The sequence below is a fragment of the Anoplopoma fimbria genome, chromosome 2 (assembly GCF_027596085.1).
Source record: "Anoplopoma fimbria isolate UVic2021 breed Golden Eagle Sablefish chromosome 2, Afim_UVic_2022, whole genome shotgun sequence".
Lineage (NCBI taxonomy): Eukaryota > Metazoa > Chordata > Actinopteri > Perciformes > Anoplopomatidae > Anoplopoma > Anoplopoma fimbria.
In genome coordinates, this window is record NC_072450.1 from 13,460,884 (window position 1) to 13,480,707 (window position 19,824).

General features: G+C 40.5%; 1 protein-coding gene across 3 annotated transcripts in view; it reads right to left on the reverse strand.

Moving 5' to 3' along the window:
* Positions 1 to 16,624, reverse strand: part of LOC129107070 (MAM domain-containing glycosylphosphatidylinositol anchor protein 1) — a 179,557-nt gene extending 162,933 nt beyond the window's left edge. For 2 of the 3 annotated variants that reach the window (XM_054618452.1, XM_054618436.1), the window contains exons 1-2: positions 16,543 to 16,624; positions 385 to 474 (exon numbers count right to left, since the gene is read on the reverse strand). In XM_054618452.1, coding sequence (XP_054474427.1) covers positions 385 to 451 — 67 coding nt within the window. In that variant the 5' untranslated portion in view covers positions 452 to 474; positions 16,543 to 16,624. Of the gene's footprint in view, positions 1 to 384; positions 475 to 1,708; positions 1,894 to 16,542 lie in introns of those variants that run through there. The other variant, XM_054618444.1, reaches the window with a different exon arrangement.
* Positions 16,625 to 19,824: the final 3,200 nt, after the last annotated feature.

Here is a 19,824-nt window from a genome sequence, read left to right on the forward strand (position 1 = left end):
AAAAATGTATACCAGCCTAAAGATGGAATTAGATTGGATTTACAGTAGGTGGGTTTCCCGTCCAATACATTGCTGGATGTTTTCCCAGCCGCCTCCTGTCCTGCGACTTCTTAGAAGCATGTCTCCCTTTTAAGTTAATTTGCCGTCGATCTCCCTGAAGCCATTCTCGCAGTACTTTAAACGCCAGTTATTAAACTGCCTCCTATTAGCGCATCGCATTGAAACGCGGACAATATGGGGGCGCGGAGAGGCCCTTAATTAAGGTTATGGGCTAATAATTGGACAAATTAACATCGCTGCTGTAATGGAGCTCAGTCAGCCTGCACTAATAAAGTAGGCATTGATGTGGTAAAAGGAATGCATTTGTAAATATCAAGTTCTTACCATAAACTCCTTGGCCCCGGGCAAAAGGATAGACACTAGAAAATAACAAAATCCAGAAAAGCTCCATGTTCAGCTCAGTTCCGTCATAACCTGAGAAAGAGGAGGACACAGAGAGAGAAAGACCGTTACACTCATGCCAATAAAGCAAATTGAATTAAGAGGTGAAAACAGAGGCTGGAGGGGAACAGCCTGCAGATGTAGCCATGACAAACAAGAGGCGACAGCTGAGTGATTGTTATCAAAAAGGAAGAACGGGTACTTTCAATAGTTTTTTCATGTTCAACTATGTCTCCTTCAACCCCTTAAGCCGTGGAAATAATATCACAGAGCAATTTGTCTCCCGGCAGCACAGCCTACATCGTTCTATTCGACTTAAAGGACCGGTAATTCAATCACAAGTCATGGATTATACAAAGTTTACAAGCAAGGCTTTGCGTGCGAGGGAGAATTGGAGATTGACAGGATTGTTAAGCGTGACTAAACATCCTCCTCATTGAAGCCTGGGGTGGGCGGGTAACGTTTTGTCAGGACAGGAGAAAACTGGGGATCAGTCTATTCACGGAGGATTAGCAAAAACGAGTGGGGTCATGGACGTTGGGCCCCAAACACCCACACATACACACATCGCCTTTGCTTCAGATCAATAGACTATACCAATTCCAACAATGTTTCTGCAGTATTGGTAGGTCCACTTCTACAGAAAGAAAAGAAAAGCAACACTTTTTATTTAATTTTTTTCATATATAGATGTTTTTTGCACCGTCTTTAAACATGTCAGTGTTTAATCTGCACAATTTAGAACCTGTTGGAGACCCCGAAGAATGACCATGAACCGCAGGTGGAGTCTTGCATGACTCCGCTGACCGAACATGAGGAAATCCCCTCCGACGCCTGTCCCTCACATCTGTTTAATGGCTGAGCCGGCTGCATGGGCAGGTTGCATTACAGCGCGCAGTGACAGGAAAGTTTTATTATAGGATGCATGTGAGTTAATACCCTGCGTTAATGTCAGGATGCGATGTATTGTCTGCGTAAAAAAAAGAAATGATGCAAATTAAAGAAAGGCGAGAATGAAGACCAGTCATTGGAATGTTACCGGTGAGGCATAATAAATAAAAAGAGCTATCAGAGCGAAGCTTTGATGCTGATGTAGGCAAGAGTTAAATCAAATAACCTACTGCCTTATTCAAGATGTTCACAAATATGTGCCGCATTTCATTCTTTAAAAAAAAAAAAAAAAGTCAATAAATAAAACATATAACCCCGACAAAAAGAAATGGTGTTGTCTCCGTGTTGTCTCCGTGTAACCTCTGCCTCTCTCTACCTTGTCTCAGAGGTGCCGTCCTGCGGGTCAATCTGCTACCCGGCGCCGTGCGCACTCCTCCCGGCTCAGCGAAGAGGAATCCTCCGTTAGATCACAACCCCGCCTTTCGTCTCTTTTCACCCAAAAAAAAAAAGTTGTATATCCTCCTTCAGCGGGCGTCCGATGTGAGCTTTTTTTTTTTTTTTTTTTTTTTTACAATTCCCTGGAAGTGTGACGGAGAGTTTTATCTCTCAAATGATCTCCTTGATGTGCTGAACTTTTTATTTTACGCACGGAGAGAAGCGGGCAGAGGAATCTTACCGCTGCTCGGTTTCCACAAGAGAGTCCTTCTCCCCCTCCCTCCCCAAAAAAATAAATAAATAAAAAAACCACTTTCTCTATGAAAAACTCAAGCAAGGCTATTTTGGCAAAAATCCTATAACCACGTCTCGTCTTTTGTGGATTATTTACTTTTCAAAAGGCGTGGTTGAAATGGCTTTTCTTTCTCTCTCTCTCTCTCTCTCTCTGTTTCTCCCTGCCTCTCTCTGCCTCTGACCGGTGACAGTCTTACTGAAGCCCTTCTCACACAATCATGCGCTCTGAAAATGAGCTCCCCACCGCTCGTTCAATCAGCGCTGTGTCTGTGGACTCCAAGTGATGTTGGCCAAGTGGAATATGTGCGCAGACTGAGAACGACCGCCCCTGTCTGTCTGAGGGAGGAGAGAGAGGGATGAGAGAGAGGGGAGAGAGGGGGGAGAGGACAGAGGCTTCCACAGAGATGCGCTGAAGCCTCACAGCTCCACACTGAACAGGTTGTCAAAAGAACAACACCCCCCCCCCTCTCTCTCTCTCTCTTATTTTCTCTCCCCCCATTCACTCTGCAAAAAGGTTTTCGAACCCCTGTTTGGGTACCACAGGCTGTGTTTGAGGGGTGCAGCGGTGGTTTGTGTGTGTGTTTCTCTGTTGTCCACTATTTTAGTGGAGTTCGCCAGATGCGGTGCCACCAATAGTCGGTGCCAATTAGAAGTGACAGGCGCTCCGAAAGTTTTTCTGCCTAATGGAGGAGCCCTTAACACCACCATCCCTCTCCGTGGACCAATTATTTATGAGAGTAAAAATAGACTGAACCCCCCCTACACATTTTTCTCTCTCTCTCTCTCTCTCTCACACACACACACACGAGGCGCCTACAGACATTACATGGACTGACCGCCCCTCCCCTCTCCTCCACACATCGTGCCAGTGATTTTTTACTTCTCAACGTGGCCACAGGGGGGCGTCTTTCTATCTCATCGCAACCTTTGCTATGTACGTGCGCGTACATGTATTATGTGCTTGTGTGTGTGTGTGTGTGTGTGTGTGTGTGTGTGTGTGTGTGTGTGTGTGTGTGTGTGTGTGTGTGTGTGTGTGTGTGTGTGTGTGTGTGTGTGTGTGCGTGAGACGGGGTCTGAAAGCGTCCTGTGTAAAGGGCCCTTGCATTCCTAGCCTGCACACTGTTGGTTTATCACAAAGCAGTGTCTCTGTGTGCAGCTGGAGTGAAAGAAAAAGACACTTTAAATATAAAGTAGCGTGTTTATCAGAGCGGAGAAAGAAATCTGTCACTGAATAAAACGAATATTTAATTAGGGTGGTTTTTATTCTTACAGTGAAGCAGGTCAGTGTAATCAGCAGGCTCGTAGCCTGCATATGAAACCCTGAAAACAGAGATGTTTAACCGTCCAGTTTCTATGTTTCCAACTAATTTATATGCAACTATTAGTTCTCCTTATTCAAATAATTCTGCAGGACAAAGAAATAAATCTACGTTTTGACCTTGAGGATCTACTGCCGATGAATATCTTTTTGGTCAATGTTTGCTCTAGTCTGCTTAAAGTACTGAGGGAGTGGATTCTGCAGAATCAGGATAATGGCCATGTTGTAAAGTTCATATTACTAAATATCATGTGGTTGTAATACATTTCACTGCATAATCTCAGCACATAATGCAACATTAATATCCAACGGATATCTAACCTCTGACAGTTTAGCAGAAAATGACTATTTAAATTGTACAGGAGTTAGAGAAACATTATCGTATCTAGAGATTTTATGTTTCTGACATCAAATTTATGACTTGTGCTACCTGCGGTTTGTGCAGCGTTGTTTCTCATTTGACGACTAAAGTTTCAATAAATTCTGCACTGATCTCCATCGCCTGTAGTCAGTTTTTGTTTGGTCTTAACTGATAAAACAAAAATTCTGGAACTTTATTAGTATGTGACCACAATCAAGTAAATTACTATGTCCATCTGTCTATTCCGCAGGCGTGTACTCTTAACACCTTCATTCTGCGGATATAGGCAATGCTAATTAATCCCTCATGACAATTTGAAACCTGTTTACTAGAAAAATATTTCTCCAAATAAGTTCCATTGCATCAGTGCACCAACGGTGTTAAGTGGGAGACCTGTTGTTAATGTTAGAATTACCAAATGATTTGTTCCTTGCTCTTGTCATAATTACCAAACACAATTAGAGTATTTGAACTATTTTGTTATTCTACTGAATCATAATCATGACCCCTGAGAACAAAGTTTTTAGAAGAACAAACTTTTTACCCAGGTTGCTTTGTGCCTAACATCGCAGTAATATTTGTACACTTCAATCTAGGCAACACTGAGCAGAAGACATTCAGGGATTTTATCTGACATTCCGAAACAGAATCAAGACACTCAGTAATTACTTAGCTTTCTCAATCCAAATTAATATTTTATTTAGAGTAAACAAAATCATGGGATCTGGATCAAGTATCTGTCTCTTTTCCTTCCCTTCCTTTTACTTTTTGCCCCTCATATTGGGCTACAGCCAGCAGTCTTGGCATGTCTTGCTGAGAGCGCGTCATCGCTGCTTAAGGCAATGAATCTCAAAAGACAACATGTAGCAACAACCTTGGGTGGCAGCCACACAAACACACACACACACACACACACATACACACACACTCACTCATCCCACTACATGAAACCAATGTTTTTGCAAAGAACTGCAGAAGGCTTCTGAGAGAAGCAATAATTGCGGTGGATGCAGTGAGCCAACAAAGAAGTGAATACAAAAACAAAATACTACACCAGCCAAATTCCCCATTATGATTCTTATGCACACTCACACAGATGCACTTCTCATCTTTGAATAAATTGTTTGAGCTGCAAGGACATCCTTCCTTCAGGTGTTAAAGGTAAGATGTCACCTAACGGTTATATACTCTGTTGTTTTGTGTATCACTTCAGCCAGTAACATCATGTGTAAGCCTTATAGAAAGTTACGGATTAAATACACTATTTCCTTTCAGAATTTATTTTGAATTGTTTTGATTTATTCTATCATTGTCTTTCTTTTATAATTATAAAAATCCATTATTTTAGATTTTCTATCTTTCTAGTTTTGGACACACTCATATTTCAGATTAAAGGTGCCTTGTGGAGTTTACTTGTAAACAAAAAAGATGTTAACATTCAGCGTTTCTCACCAAAACACATTATGTGTATTCTTGCACTCTGACAAATTCCCTCCTCACAACACAGTTGCAAAGCTGATTTTTAAGTGTTTCAAATCTGCAACGTTTAATGTTTACTAACTAGCAGTCCTCTTAACTGCCTTTCTTGGCACATCTTACTGTCACCCACGTGTCCGTATGCAAAAGGGATCCACTCGTAAAAAAGATGGCAAAGATCTCTGCAAGGTACCTTTATAATAGCAAGGTAAAAAGGTGCTAATCACACAATGTGTGAAAGAAGTGAAGGAATTTCGATTCAAGAGACATGCCCATGGTTAAAACATTTAAAAAAGAAGCTTAACATTACATTCCTACATTATTTTCCGTCTTTTTTTGGAAACATCTTGGAGAATATCATAAGCTGGAACAAAACACAATTCAAGTTGTCCAGTCCACTGAAAATAAACTTTCACATAATAATTAAACACCATCAGCGTGTGTCTGTCTCTGCCATGCTACAACATGACAAGAATATTCTAATGATTTTGAAATTGAAAAAAAAAGTTTCAACACAACCTGGAAATTCTGAAGAAGTTTTTAAAATGCAACAAGCAAAGTACAACCTGTAAATAAGGAATAAAGCATTTTAACAAGAAAATTAATTGATTTCGTAACAGAGTATCTAAGGTCTATACAGCGGTATACTCTTTCTCCAAACACGGAGGAAACTGGAGATGCATTAGATGAGATGCATTTAAAGATAACCAGCCAAATAAATGTAGATGTACTCCCAAAAGTGATAAAGTATAATAGCATCAAATAAAAAAAAAACCCAGATACTTTATATTACAGCGTGTAAATTACAGCTGGGAAACAACTACATACTTAACTGTACCTAATGCTACACAAATGCAGGTATAAGTGAAGAGTTCAAGACCTTACAGAATAATTGGGTCACAATTTAGCATTTTGGGATGTAGAGATATATTGAAGAAGTACTTGTGATTAAATGTTTTTGGAATTTACTGTAGTCTCCATTCATTGTAGAGTAAGAGACAGCAGAGATAGGAAAATTACAGAACAAACTGTTTTTAAATATGGAATAATCATGGAATTCTATGAGGTATTATATTATTCACGGATTAAAACAGAATGAGTCTCGTTGCTTTTAAAAGCCATAATTATCATCAAGATAAATAAAATCCCCAGTGCTGTCTTTGAATGCACCATGTCTCTAGCCAAGACTGTTATTTTAGCTGCCCATCAGAGCACTGCAGACTGTAATGAGATCTGAGGTGCTTGGTCAAAAAAAAAATTCTGGTAGCATGCTCAGTAATTGATGTTCCCATCAGTGTAATTCTATCAGAGCCTGAAGTGCTGTATATCAGCACCAAGCACTTCCCCACATTGAAACAGTTAAATGGACAGAAAAGATACACTTGAGACTGCCGATAATTTCATTGTGTGAGCGTGTGTGTGTGTGTGTGTGTGTGTGTGTGTGTGTGTGTGTGTGTGTGTGTGTGTGTGTGTGTGTGTGTGTGTGTGTGTGTGTGTGTGTGTGTGTGTGTGGCAGAGACGCTGGGAAAAAGGAAAGCAATATAACTCTGTTAGACAGAGATGTGATAACAGGCATCTCAACTTGACAGCACAACATGTCGATACACAGACGACGAAGGAAAGTGGACGAAGCAAAGGGCTGAGAGGATTCGGAATCCCGTAGAGGGATTAAAGACCGACATCTGACGATGGAAAGACGAAGGGAGTCCAGTGGCTAACAGGGTTGTATTGTCTAAATACACAGAGCAAAGATTATGCACGGTTATCCTGGTCCAAGAGCAACTGTTATTGGCTTTTGGAGAATTTTGCGTCACTTTTTTTCAAACAATGAGGATAATTCTACCAAGAACAAGCTGTACAAACATCTGCAAAACTCTATCCAGACAGTTAAGTCAGCAATGGGTAGAGTTAGAAGGTTAGAAGGTGCTTGACCCAAGACCCGTCTGCACAATGGACACAAAGTTAAAGACCTGCCAAACATTGCTAGTACGCCTACATAGTATACCACAACCTGCAGTGTCTCAAGGAGGGAAAAACAGCCCACCAAGCATGAATGTCCTGCTAGAGATGAGACTGAAGCATTTAGAAATCAAAACTGTACCCCACAACAGTTAGCAGCCACCATTTCACCTTGCATGGAGGTGTGACCTCCCAGGATAACACATCAGTGAGACTGGGACAGGAAGAGCAACAGAGACAGACCCTTCTTAACCACAGGTCATCATCCCATTTATTGTGCTGCTGTCTCAGTCAGAGAGGAAACAGAAGCCATTACAGTAAAAAAACAAATTCTGCCATTATCTTAGCGCATATGCATATTCTTCATTTTGTGTTTTTTGTGTGTAGACTGACAAGTAAACACTGAACACTGATGTTGCTACAATCCATCAGATTAGATCAACGACAACATGTATTGATTCATCAATATCTGATCATGGTAACTGAATAATGGTTAAGGTTATGTTAAAGTTAGGAACAACTACAGACACATCCTCACTACTACACTGAGAAATCAATGGAACACTGTTGGCATTTAACGCACATAACTACTGCATAGTTGTCTGCAGTATTGTGTACATTTCATATTTTGCTCAGTTTCCTTTTCAAATACATTATATTCCTTAAGAGGAATATGACAAACTGGCTGTCATCTCTCATTGGCAGCTTTCAAGATAAATTATTTTGAAGATATGAACAGTTTGTCCTTTGACTGAGAGAACAAAACTGTAGCAAAACGGGCAGAGATGATTAACAGGCTGGTATCAGTATCATAGAAAGGCTGATCATTGACAGATGGCTAATAACCGATGGCTATCAAAAACGATGCTCTTTTGCCACCAGCGAAAAACTGCTTTCCCTAGCGTATAGTAACAGAAATCCTGTACTCCTCTTAAGCTGATGGATAATTTGCTTTATCTACACAGCCTCCCAAAAAAAACAAAGTAAAAAACAAAGAAAACAATGACTCACATCAGTCACAGTATACAGCCTTATTTAAGTAAGTGTGTGCGTACATGTGTGCACGCATGTGTAGGAAAGACAAACTGAGGAGGCATAGCTGTCCACGAGCATGTGACACCAGCCGGTCCATGTCAACCTCTCCACCCTCTCCATAACCACACAAACACCTGCACGCAGACACACATTTACGTCCGAGATAGGGTCATTTTTCACTGGGTAATTGGCGGCGAGGCACATTGCCCTTGGGATTCGATAATTCATAACCTCCTCCCATCCGATATCGGATAGCGGGTAGAAATGGGCTGAGACAAGGGGTGTTGTGCGCGGAGAGGAAAGGGAGGGGGCGGCTGCATCATTAGAGGAGGAGAGGTAATGGCTCTTATTGATTCCGCCCCGCCGGGCCCCCTCACCATTTCATGTTTAAAACAACACTGATCCTCATTACCCAGGCAGCCGCCACCGCCCTGATAAGGAAGAGAGGAAAGAGTGAGAGAGATGAGGTGAGAAGAGAGTGAGAGAGAAGGGAAGGGGAAAAGACAGCATTAGCAGGAGAAAGAAAGACGGAAGGGAAAGGAGAGAGGTGGGTGAGGAGGAAAGACAGAGGGAGGAAAAGGAGGAAAGTGGGTGCACAGCTTGTGTTTTGCTGTCTTAATGCCTCAGTTTGAGTGGTATAAGTAATTACTGTCACACTTTAATGCGTGTAATGCAGTATTACTTGTTTAAATGTATCTCCCTCCTTCCCCCTCCCACCCCCTGCAGTGTGTAATAAGGCTAAAGAATTGACTCAAACACAGACTGCAAGGATCTGTCTAATAATTCTCTGTGCTATTATCCTCTCTTTGCTGCTAACACACAGCTCTCTCTCTCTCTGTGTTTGGCCACAGGCAAACACTACCATTACTGCAACAGCGGTACAAGCCCAGCTCTAATGTCTCTCTCTCTCCTTGACTCTTCCAAATTTGAGTTTTTATTAGAAGGAGGTAATTTGCCAGCTTAAATTGCTCCAAACTCACAACTGTTGGATCAAATATCTTACTCATTTCCAAGCCTGTGTTTGCTGGTATTCAAGGACTAACTTCTTTGTTTTTGTTTTTCTTATTAGTCGGTCGTGCGTGCAGCTTAACTATAAATCCAATGATAAGATGCCTCTCGGATTGAGTTTATGCGTGTCAATGTGTGGGTGTGTGCTTGTTTGGTGGGATGGGAGGTCTTCATCGCACACAAAGAAGTCCTTATCAAATTTTAAGACCAAGTCATTTCCTTTCTTCGACGTGCATCCTGTTCAAATAAATAAGAAGTTTTCCCAGCTACCTGAAGTTTAAGATAGCGAAGCAAAGCCACTTGCCAACAACTTAACAATCCTACTGTGTGCAAAACATGTATGATAACACTATTCCAAAATGCTATTAATGCTCTTCACAGAACAGCTACAGTATATTGCTATTATCATGCCACAACTGCTTATGACATTTGGCATGGTTGCATTATTGGTACAGAATTCAGACTGGCATGTTTGGATTCATATCAATTCATATAGCAGAACTATCAGAGGTACTTTTGTATGCATTTAGTATAATAGGCAATTGGCATTGCACTAATATATCAAATATATTGTTTACACAAAGTGTGTACAATGAGTGTGAGTACACACTCATTGTACAGGGAAATATGGCAAAAATGTTCTATCCCGATACATGTCTTTGTTATTAAAATCGATACAAAAGATATCATTAAGAAATTTAGAATTCCTAAATGTTCAAACTTTTTTTTTTTTTTTTTTTTTTTTTTTTTTTTTTTTTTTTTTTTTTTTTTAAATAGGCCTACATTTTCCCTTTCAGACAATTGAGTTTGACAATCTGGCAAGTAAAATGTCTCAGCTACTTGTCCAAAGGACAACTGGCTGAAAAAGCTTAATGCCAAGACCTGGGATCCTTCCATTTGGTGAGAAAAAGAATATGGGAGCAAATCAATGTCAATATTACAATAGCAATAGCACAAATTGGATCCACACGCGTGCATGCACGTAGAGGTCTCGCGCGTGCAACTCAAACAGCTGTCCATGCATATTACTTTTTTGAACGCTTTCACATCATTCCTTGCAGAATATCTCTGCCTGCAAGAGAAAAATTGTAACCTGCGAGAAGAAAATATTTACCTCTGAAATGAAGTGGGGTAGTGGTTAATGGTGGATTGCAAACAATCTTTATACCGCCACATAGCTTCGCGAGCGAGCAGGTGAAAGCTTTGCGAGCAGAAGAGCAGTGGTGGAAGTTGCGCGCCAGTGGATGCTCCTTGCGCTCAAAGCCATTTACTCCCCTGCTCTTCATGTTGCCATGACAGTTAATGAGCTGTGTGCTACAACTTAAGCCCTGTTGTTTTTGGGTCACAACTAAAAGCACCCCAAAATAGGCATTGAGCATTTCTTGTTTGCAATATACCACAAAATAACAACAGATTCACTATCATTTGATACTGATGAAAAATGTAAAACTTGATGATTCTCAGGTATGTTCTGATGTTATATGATGTGTCCTTTTGTCAAAATTTCTCAGTGGTTTTATGGACGTTTATTCATGATGAACATTGGATAGTGATTACCTCTGGAAGTGTAAGTCACACTGAATCTGAATGTATGTGTATCATGTCAGTGTGTTCAGACTACACACTACTCACACGCCCTCTGACAGGCTCATATTGGGTAAGACCAGCATTCTTGATGCATGGCAGCCAATAAAAAATGACAGAGAACCTGTAACTGCAAGAGCAAATCAGCATGTCAATCTGTCTGATGTTTTTCTGAAGTTGTACAATGTTATATTATATAATGGTACAATTATAGTCGATTACGAAAGAAAATCCACTGTAAATCAAAAGATTGTATGTATTTTATATTCATTGCTTCTTCTGCACACTTTTATGAAGATGAATGCATCCTTTGAAGACCAAATCATGTGTTTTTCAGGTACATTTTTCTATCAGCAAAGCATAGCTAAATAGAAGTTACTGAAGAAGTACCCCATTAAGCGTTAGATAATTTATCTTGCATTAATGCAACCGTGACGAAGAGAGAGCACACTGAGGAAACTCATATTTCTAAGCCACTGGTGATCATAACATCTATTGTGATCTATTGTGCCCTAATGGCATATTCATCCATTTAGCCATTTTATCTGCATATATTAGGCAGGGTTGCGGTGGCAGCAGGCTAAGGGGAGTATATATATATTCCTCCCTCTTTCAAGCAACATTTTCCAGATTCTTCTGGGGGATCTCATGGTGTTGCCGGGTCAGATGATATATATATATATATATATATATATCCCTCCAGCATGTTCTGGTCTGCTCCGGGATCTTCGACCGGTTGAAAGCACCCAGAAAACCTCTAAAAGGGAGGCGTCCAGGAGGCATCCTGATCAGATGCCTGAATCACCTCAGCTGGCTCCTTTCAAAGCGAAGGAGCAGCAGCTCTACTCTGAGTCCCCTATAGAAGTCTCAGCTCATCGCCTTATCTCTAAAGGGTGAGCCAAGCCACCCTAAGGAGAAAAAAAAAACTCATTTTGGCCACTCGTATCTGCAATCTCATTCTTTGGATCACTACCCAAAGCTCATGACCACAGGAGAGGGTCGGAACTAGATCAACTTGTAAATCGAGACCTTTGCCGTCTGGCTCAGCTCCCTCTTTGCGGCGGGTCCGGTGCAATGCCCGCATCACTGCTGACGCCTCACCAATCCGCCTGTCGATCTCATCCTCCATTTTTCTCGTGGTATAGGAAAACAGTCAATTGAGGCTATCCGATCAGACCGTCTTTGCTGTAGGGGAATCGAGAAACAGTGTTGAATGCAGAATAGTGGATCTCTCATAAGGGCTTTCACATATGGATTTGTTCCTGGATAAAAAGTATTCTTAGAAAAATGTCAGCTTCAGCTCCTCAAATCGCTTTTCTGCTTTTTCTCTCCACACTGCAAGCAGAGGAGTCTGGTCTACCAAAGCAGTTAGTTGTCTCCCTACCCATGACCTCGACCCTGCCTTCTCTCTAATACCCTCTCACTCTGCCATTGATCCCTGACAACAAACAAGCAGTCCACACCCTCCACACTCTTTCAATTACTGGTCCTTTCTTATGCTCGCTATGCCCGTACAGACCAGGCGGAAGAGAAAAGGCAGTACATTGGAGAGGTCGACCCCTGAGGGGATAATCGTTGCTCTGCGGCACGTTGTGGGTCAGCTGCTTGCATCCTGCATAGTAACGATCGCAGCATGAGTAAGGAATCAGAGAGACTGATTATTCTGATTAGCTATGCATTCTTTTATCCATCTAACCCAGTGCAACGCTGCCATCCACACAACACTACACACAAAGCCTGGCCATCCAGCCAGCAGATCCGGAGATAAGCTAGCTTAAAGGAAGAGTGTCCACAAAGCAGAATGCCCACAGAAAATCATCAGCAGACAGACATGTCAGTACTCGTCTTTTGACCTCACAGATAAACCAGTAACTGTATCAACTCAGTCAAAAGCCATCATGCCACCAAAGCGGCACGGCTGCTTCTACATCAAGTGCTGTGTGTGTGTGACTCGAGCATTAATAAATAATGATTTGCCACAAAGAGTCTGTCTAGTTCTCCACATTCCGATCTCTTAGATGTGCAGTCACCATCACCCCGTCTCTCTGTGTGTGTGTGTGTGTGTGTGTGTGTGTGTGTGTGTGTGTGTGTGTGTGTGTGTGTGTGTGTGTGTGTGTGTGTGTGTGTGTGTGTGTGTGTGTGTGTGTGTGTTTAGACATACTTTCCGCAAAATGCCTCTATTGATGGTAGTCAAGTCAATGGCATCCTTGCAATAGTCATCCACACAGTCAATTACCTCACAAAAAAGGCTGGTTATCTCCCAGATAGTCTGAGCTGGAGCTGGCAGTGTGCCCAGAGTGTCTGTTAGGCATGAATGTCTTTCTTGAAACAGCTCATTTTTTAGGAAATAATAAGAATTCAAATATCTGTTAAATGCAGAGAATCTGAAGTCAAGTGAGGAGAACAGTTTTTATTTTATGCCTGGACCAAATCTTAAATCTACCCACTCAGCTTGGGTTATGAATGTGTTTCTTTCCCATTCATTATCTGATCATCTTGGGTATTGGTTAAACCGATTTGACCATACATGGAGTTGTGAGGCAGGTTAGAGGCACTGGCTTTAATCTCACCCCGTCCAGTTGACACTATAACCCGGGGGTTGTCATACTTCCGCAGACTGGAGCTCCAAATTAGTTTTTTAATCTTTCCCCGGGAATCTGGCTCATTAAGTATTCTAGTAATCTTATGATTTGGGGATGAGACAGAAACTGGACTGCAGTAATGACATAATTATCCCCTTGTTACCACCCGCTACATTTTAGATGTGTTACTGAAGAATGGATTTGATAGTGACTTATTTGAAAAATAAGTAATTGCATTACTTTACTAATTACTCATCCGCCCAGCTCCATCAGTGATGCCTCTCAAACATATTCAATGTACAGTAGGAATAGAAAACGAGGCATTAAGATTTATGAGCAGCCAGCACGGAGGCATTTACAGACCATCAACAGCAAGCTAAGCCCTGGTCACTAAACGCAGTGCTGCATAAGTCTTGTCCTGACAATAAAGCTGAGGGATTCACACACACACACACCCTCCCAACTGTGAAACCCGGGGGATCCATGAATGTAGGCCTTAGCAGCTTAAAAGACACAACTTGTAAACAAGACAACCTTTTAGTTATTTCATAGTGGCACTGACACTAGATGAAAGGTCAGGTGATCCCCAAAGTACTTCAGAAACATGATCTGGGAACTTTGAAAGTGTGTGCCAATCCCTCCAAGAGATGTTGAGATATTTCGCTGGATAAATAAAAACTCTGACATGAAAGAAAGTCAGGGGATAACCAAAGACGGTATGAATCATCCTTACGGAGCTATGAATGTCTGTACAAATATTCAGGGCAATCCATGAAATAGTTGTTGAGGTATGGACCAAAGTGGTGGACCCGCTGACCAACATGGACCTACAGGAATTCTTGTTATATATTTTGAGTTTATTAAGGCATAATCAAAGTCACTGCTTTTTATCTGGCCTTTATCTTAGTGAGCTCTGACAAAACAAAAACAACTGTTTAGTATTTGTCATGCGCTTTGCCAGCTTATAGCTTTTTTTCCCCACAGCATTAAGACGATGTTTTTGACTTCTTAAAAAAAATAAATAAAAAAAAATCAATCCCCTAGGAGACTATAACACTATGGTTGAAATAAGTGTTCTTTGACCAATTACTGGGAACAAGCAAAATAGACAGGTGTAAAACAAAGATGAGACTAGCTAGATATAAGAGGGGGGATAGAGAGAGACTACTGAATACAACAGATTTAAAACCACCCAGGAGTTTGTAGCTACCATGTGTTAATTGAGCGCTACAATGAACAAGCACACATCAGATGAGACCTTCCCATTCTGGCGTTGATCAGCTATGGGAGAGTGATGAGAATCGACTGAGAGTTTCAATTTCCAATAGCAATCACAGTGTGACATCTCTTTCTCCAATTAGTACTGGAGAGGAGAAATGAATCCAGTGGGAGATGGTGTTGCTTTGAATAAGTTGTTGCCTACTTTAATAGTCTCTCTCTGACCTGTAAATGATGCAGACACTGTTAAACCCATGCACATATTCTGACAGCAGCTATTGTGTGCTGCTGGGTGAATTACAAACCACATATAGTGTTACTTCAAAACAACTCTTTTATTTGCTTGACTTGAACTGTAAGCAATTTGGCTTCATGGGAGGCTTAAGTCATCCATGAAGACTGAATTTAGAAGGCAGGAAGCAGGACTGTGCTTAAAAACAAGATAATTTACGGAAGGGAAACACAATTGCAGGTGGTTAGTTTTCTCTGAATGCATGAACGCATGACAGACCTGTCCCACTAACATATTCACGGTAACCACAGAGACCATAAAAGTCACGGAGGAAATGTCCGGAAATTAGAGGCAAAAGTCACCATTATGCAATTTTGTGACTACCCCCAGCATTTATTTTATTCACAAACATTAGTTAACATTTATCAAAATGATCACCTACTGTAAAATGAAGTTGATCCACAAAAAAAAGAAGTGTTTATAAAAATAGTCCCCTGGATGAAACACCAGTGACAAAGCATTACCCAAAGGTAAAAAGAAATACTAACACCTTATGCAAACGTGAAAGATGCTTTATGAGTCAGCTGCCAAAACCATGTCATCTTATCATAGCTAATTAGCACGTAGCAGCAAGTGTTTAAACAAGCATTGTAAAGAGCCACAGGTGTCTACATGATCAAATATTTCCCATTGGATAGTTGTTATAAAATGTTTGGCAAAGAAATATATATTTAGTTTTCTGCTTGAGATCTGTGTTCAGCTGCACAGTTACAAAACGCAAAGTAATAAGGTATGATAAAATAAAGCTTAATGGATCACCATATGGTGGGAATACAATTTAAATAGAGATGCAGTAAAATCTAGTGTTAGTGTTGGGGTGCATAAAGCTATAAAGGAAGAGAGAAGTGTATCCTTCTATAAAGAGAAACGAGCCAAAGCTGGAGGGATAACCAATGGTTGACGGTTTAAGCAGTGTACCGCATACGACTTTGAGTGACAAAATTGTGGTACAAATTGGATTTTTTTTGTAGTTGCCCTAGGGATGACATTGCATGACTGTTGGACAGTCAGTCCACCACTTTTGTCCATAGTGGTATATGTCGACAATTATTGCATTGTGCCCAAACATTCACGGTCCCCAGAAGATGAATACTACCGACTTTGGTGTTCCTCTGACTTTTTCTTTGCACCAGCAGGTCAAAATGTTACATTGCTGATTTAGCTGATAATGCCTCTCTTTCACTCTTTCACTTGAAGTAAACATTTGAATACAGGACTTTTAACTTACTATGCTGTATTAATAGTTTTCACCCACAAAAAAAAAAAAAAAAGATGTTTTGAGTAGACTTAATTCCATCTATCAGTGCCAATACAAAAATTCAAAGTTAGAGATATGGTGAAAAGTAAAGCAAGACGACGTGCGACTGGGGCTCCCAAATCACTAAATCTGCCCCTGAAAACACACACACACATACCTGCGGTCACAACCATCGCTGAAATACACTAATCAGAGTTAATGTAATATGCAAATAAGATATTAGCCCCATGCGTTGGCATTACCACTGTGGTTAGCGAGTAGAGCATGGATTTCATTAACGGAGCTATTTTGCGGTCGGTAACATAATTAGTGTCATAAGTTAGTATCGTGCACAGGGGAAATAGTTTTACTCACAGAGGGAAAAATACAACCAAAGTGCATCTTACTCACCGTCAGTGAACAACGTTGAAGCCCTCTGGTCCCCCGTTCCTTCCAGGTGCGTATCAGTGTGTGCTGACTCGCAGCAGGTGAGGAGGAGACGGCTGTCACGTCACTATGTCCGGCGTCCGTGCAGCAAAAGTATAGAGCAAAAAAAAATAAAAAATGCTACTGCACTGCACATAAATGAACCGATATACTGTACTATGTCGGCAGAAAAGCTATTAAAGAGCATCGACTGTATAGGTAAAGAGTTAAGGGTTGCGCCACCGGAAGTTTTGAACGTTTGATCGCCACGTGATTCACTTAACTTCATATAGTAACACCAAAACATTTTTTTTTAAAAAGCGTTAAAGATGATTATATCACTCTTTTGAATGCATCACTCAAATATGTAGCTTACATATCATCTGTCACTGTCATCTGCTGTTTATACATTGGATAGATACATGCACACATATTCATGCAGTCCATGTCGATGTCATGTTTGTTTTCATTTTTTTTTATTTGTAAACTTGTATGGAAGTCAAGGGCAGTCAATTGTTTATTGAACTATTTAGAGGGAGGGGAGGGAAAGGAATGTTTTTTTTTTTTTAATTTCGATAAAATTCTACATTTTTTTTTTTAATTCAGTGTAGTTTCAGTAATCTCACAGTAACTGGGGGCCTCTAAATCATCTCAATGACTTTATTACTAATGTAATCTTTATGACTTTCAGATAGGACAGAAGGAGACTATCTGACAGGTGACTATCTAGGATTGTCAACTAACAGCACAATGGGTCAGTGCCCAGGCAGCAGCATGATGATGCGTGTTGTGTAATGAGATCCATTGCAAATAAGTGGATCTATGTTCAAATTCAAATTGTTTACTTTTTGCATGCAAAAGGCAGACATTTTTCTTTGGCTTGCATGTGTAGAAATGTGCTATTAAAAAAACCCATCATATCCAGACAGGACCCAAAAACATACACACAGACACACACACACACACACTATATTTATATATATTAAACACATAAAACATATTATTTTGTTGTATTTGTTTACATTTTACCATTAATTTATTTACTGCAATGAGGTCATTAAATACATCTCATTGTTTTCATTTCATAAAGTCTCCACCATGGTTTCCTGTGTTGCATAGGGATGCTCCATTGCCAATGGAGAAAGGATTTCCCTACTGAAACAAAAAGCAGAAAAAAAATAGTCAACATTAACAATCTCCTTATTACTAAAGATTACGACAACACAACAACAAAATTTGAGGTCATCATATTCAAACACTTTACGCCATCAAGCCACCAATTGGAGGCTTGATGTTTGATTTATCAAAAATAAGGAACAGGGAAGGGCTTGCCAAACCCAGTGAGTTGAGACTCAGGGTGCTGTCTCATTGCAGGGAGACTTCAGGCTCCACTGAATCCCCATGTTGTTCTTGTGCTGAAAGAGTGAGAGTGTGGGAGAGCGAGGGAGACAAAGACAGAGGGGAAAGGGTGAGACTCACCTATATACAGTATAGGCTTGGATGGGAAATCGTCTTTGGAGATGAGATGTGGTCTTTGAACCCCAAGTTTATGATTTACATTAGTTGGTTGGTTATCAGCTGCATCTGCTGATCTTTAACTTGTTATCAGAGACTGATGTAATAGAATTTGTCTTGTCTCATATTCTATATTTTAGATAATGAGTGTCCAGTGAATGTTAAATGCACTAATAGTTCCCTAAGGCTTTGCATTCAACCAATATGGGATATGTATGTGGGTAGACAAAACTGAGTTGTTTTGTGTGGGAAGTAAACTCAAGTCATCACTGCATTCCTTATAATGATTGCTAATATTATATATTCCCAACGATTACTTATATAATTAAAACAAAATGTTTACTCTAATTACTTAACACTATCTATCGAGCCATCCATCCCTCCATCCATCCATCCATCCATCCATCCATCCATCCATCCATCTATGTATCTACCTATTTAAACCCAAATACACACAGACAGACACACAAATAGAGACATCCCCTGCTTTATAGTTAAATATCTCGATTTCTACCTGATGGAGTGGTACCAAATCTTGAACACACATTCATCGTGGATGTTTTGTCAAAACTTTGATCACCTGACTTCTCATCTAGCACCATCACCTTCATCAAAATTTCAGTTTGTCTAATAATATGGTTAATGACCAAATAATCTTCAAAACTAATGACATTCCCATCATCGTTACCATAAGCAAATGCGGTAATGCTAACATGCTAAAATAAGATGGGCAACATTATACGAACTTCTCATCAACAACATGCTTGGATTACCATTGTCATGTTTTTTTTATATGATTTCTGGTCCTCAGAGGCCATGAACAGCACACTTCACATATTTTGTAATAATTATTTTCTGCAGCACTATGCATTCAAGCACGCAATGTAACAGCAACTTCTCTTTCCAACTGTCCTCACTTTTACTTGAAAGATCCTTTAAAAAGAGACAAGGCCAGTCTGTCCACTCCACTTCTCCATCTAAAGTAAAAGGCAGCAAAGAGGCTTGTCAGGTGTTCTCCATTAGTGGTTGAAAAGCAGCAACTCACTCCCTGTTGACTGTACACTCACATAGAAACATGTGGACATACACATGTGTGTGTGCGTGCGTGTGTGAACATGTCCGCCAAAAGGACAGAGACATATACTTTCTGAGAAGGCAGAGAGATCAGAACAGCAACAGAGTGAGATGCAGGTTCACAGCAGCAGGTAGAAATCCTGTTTTCTTTGTTGGGCAGTCCTTTAGATTCCAAGGTTACTTTAAACATACTTTCTCTTAAAATCTAGACTTCACTAAAAAGGGGCCTCAGTGTGCAGTGAAGGTGACTAGATCAGATCTCATCACAGTTTAACGCACAATTGCAGAACATGTGTGCACCAAATGTGTGGTATTGGGTATTGTACTGCTGTTTTCTGTTAAAAAGGCATTCCAAAGTCTGTCACAATCAAAACAACCCCAGGACAGTAAAAAGGATATGCTTGCCTTATTGCAAAATTCTTAATGTGTCCAGATGTGAGGAGTTTTGGCAAAAACAAATCCACAAGCACAGTTTGTCTTGACCTTGAAAGAAAAAATGTTGAATGCTGAACTTAATCTTGTCAACAATTATGTTCGGCACCACATATGTTGCCAAGAATGAGAAACTAATCATCATTACAAAAAACACATCAACAGATGCTAGCATTTTAAAGGGGATTGCGACAGAGACCCATGTTTAGTTCAGCCGGCCGGTGCTCCTAATGGCGGTTATGTTCT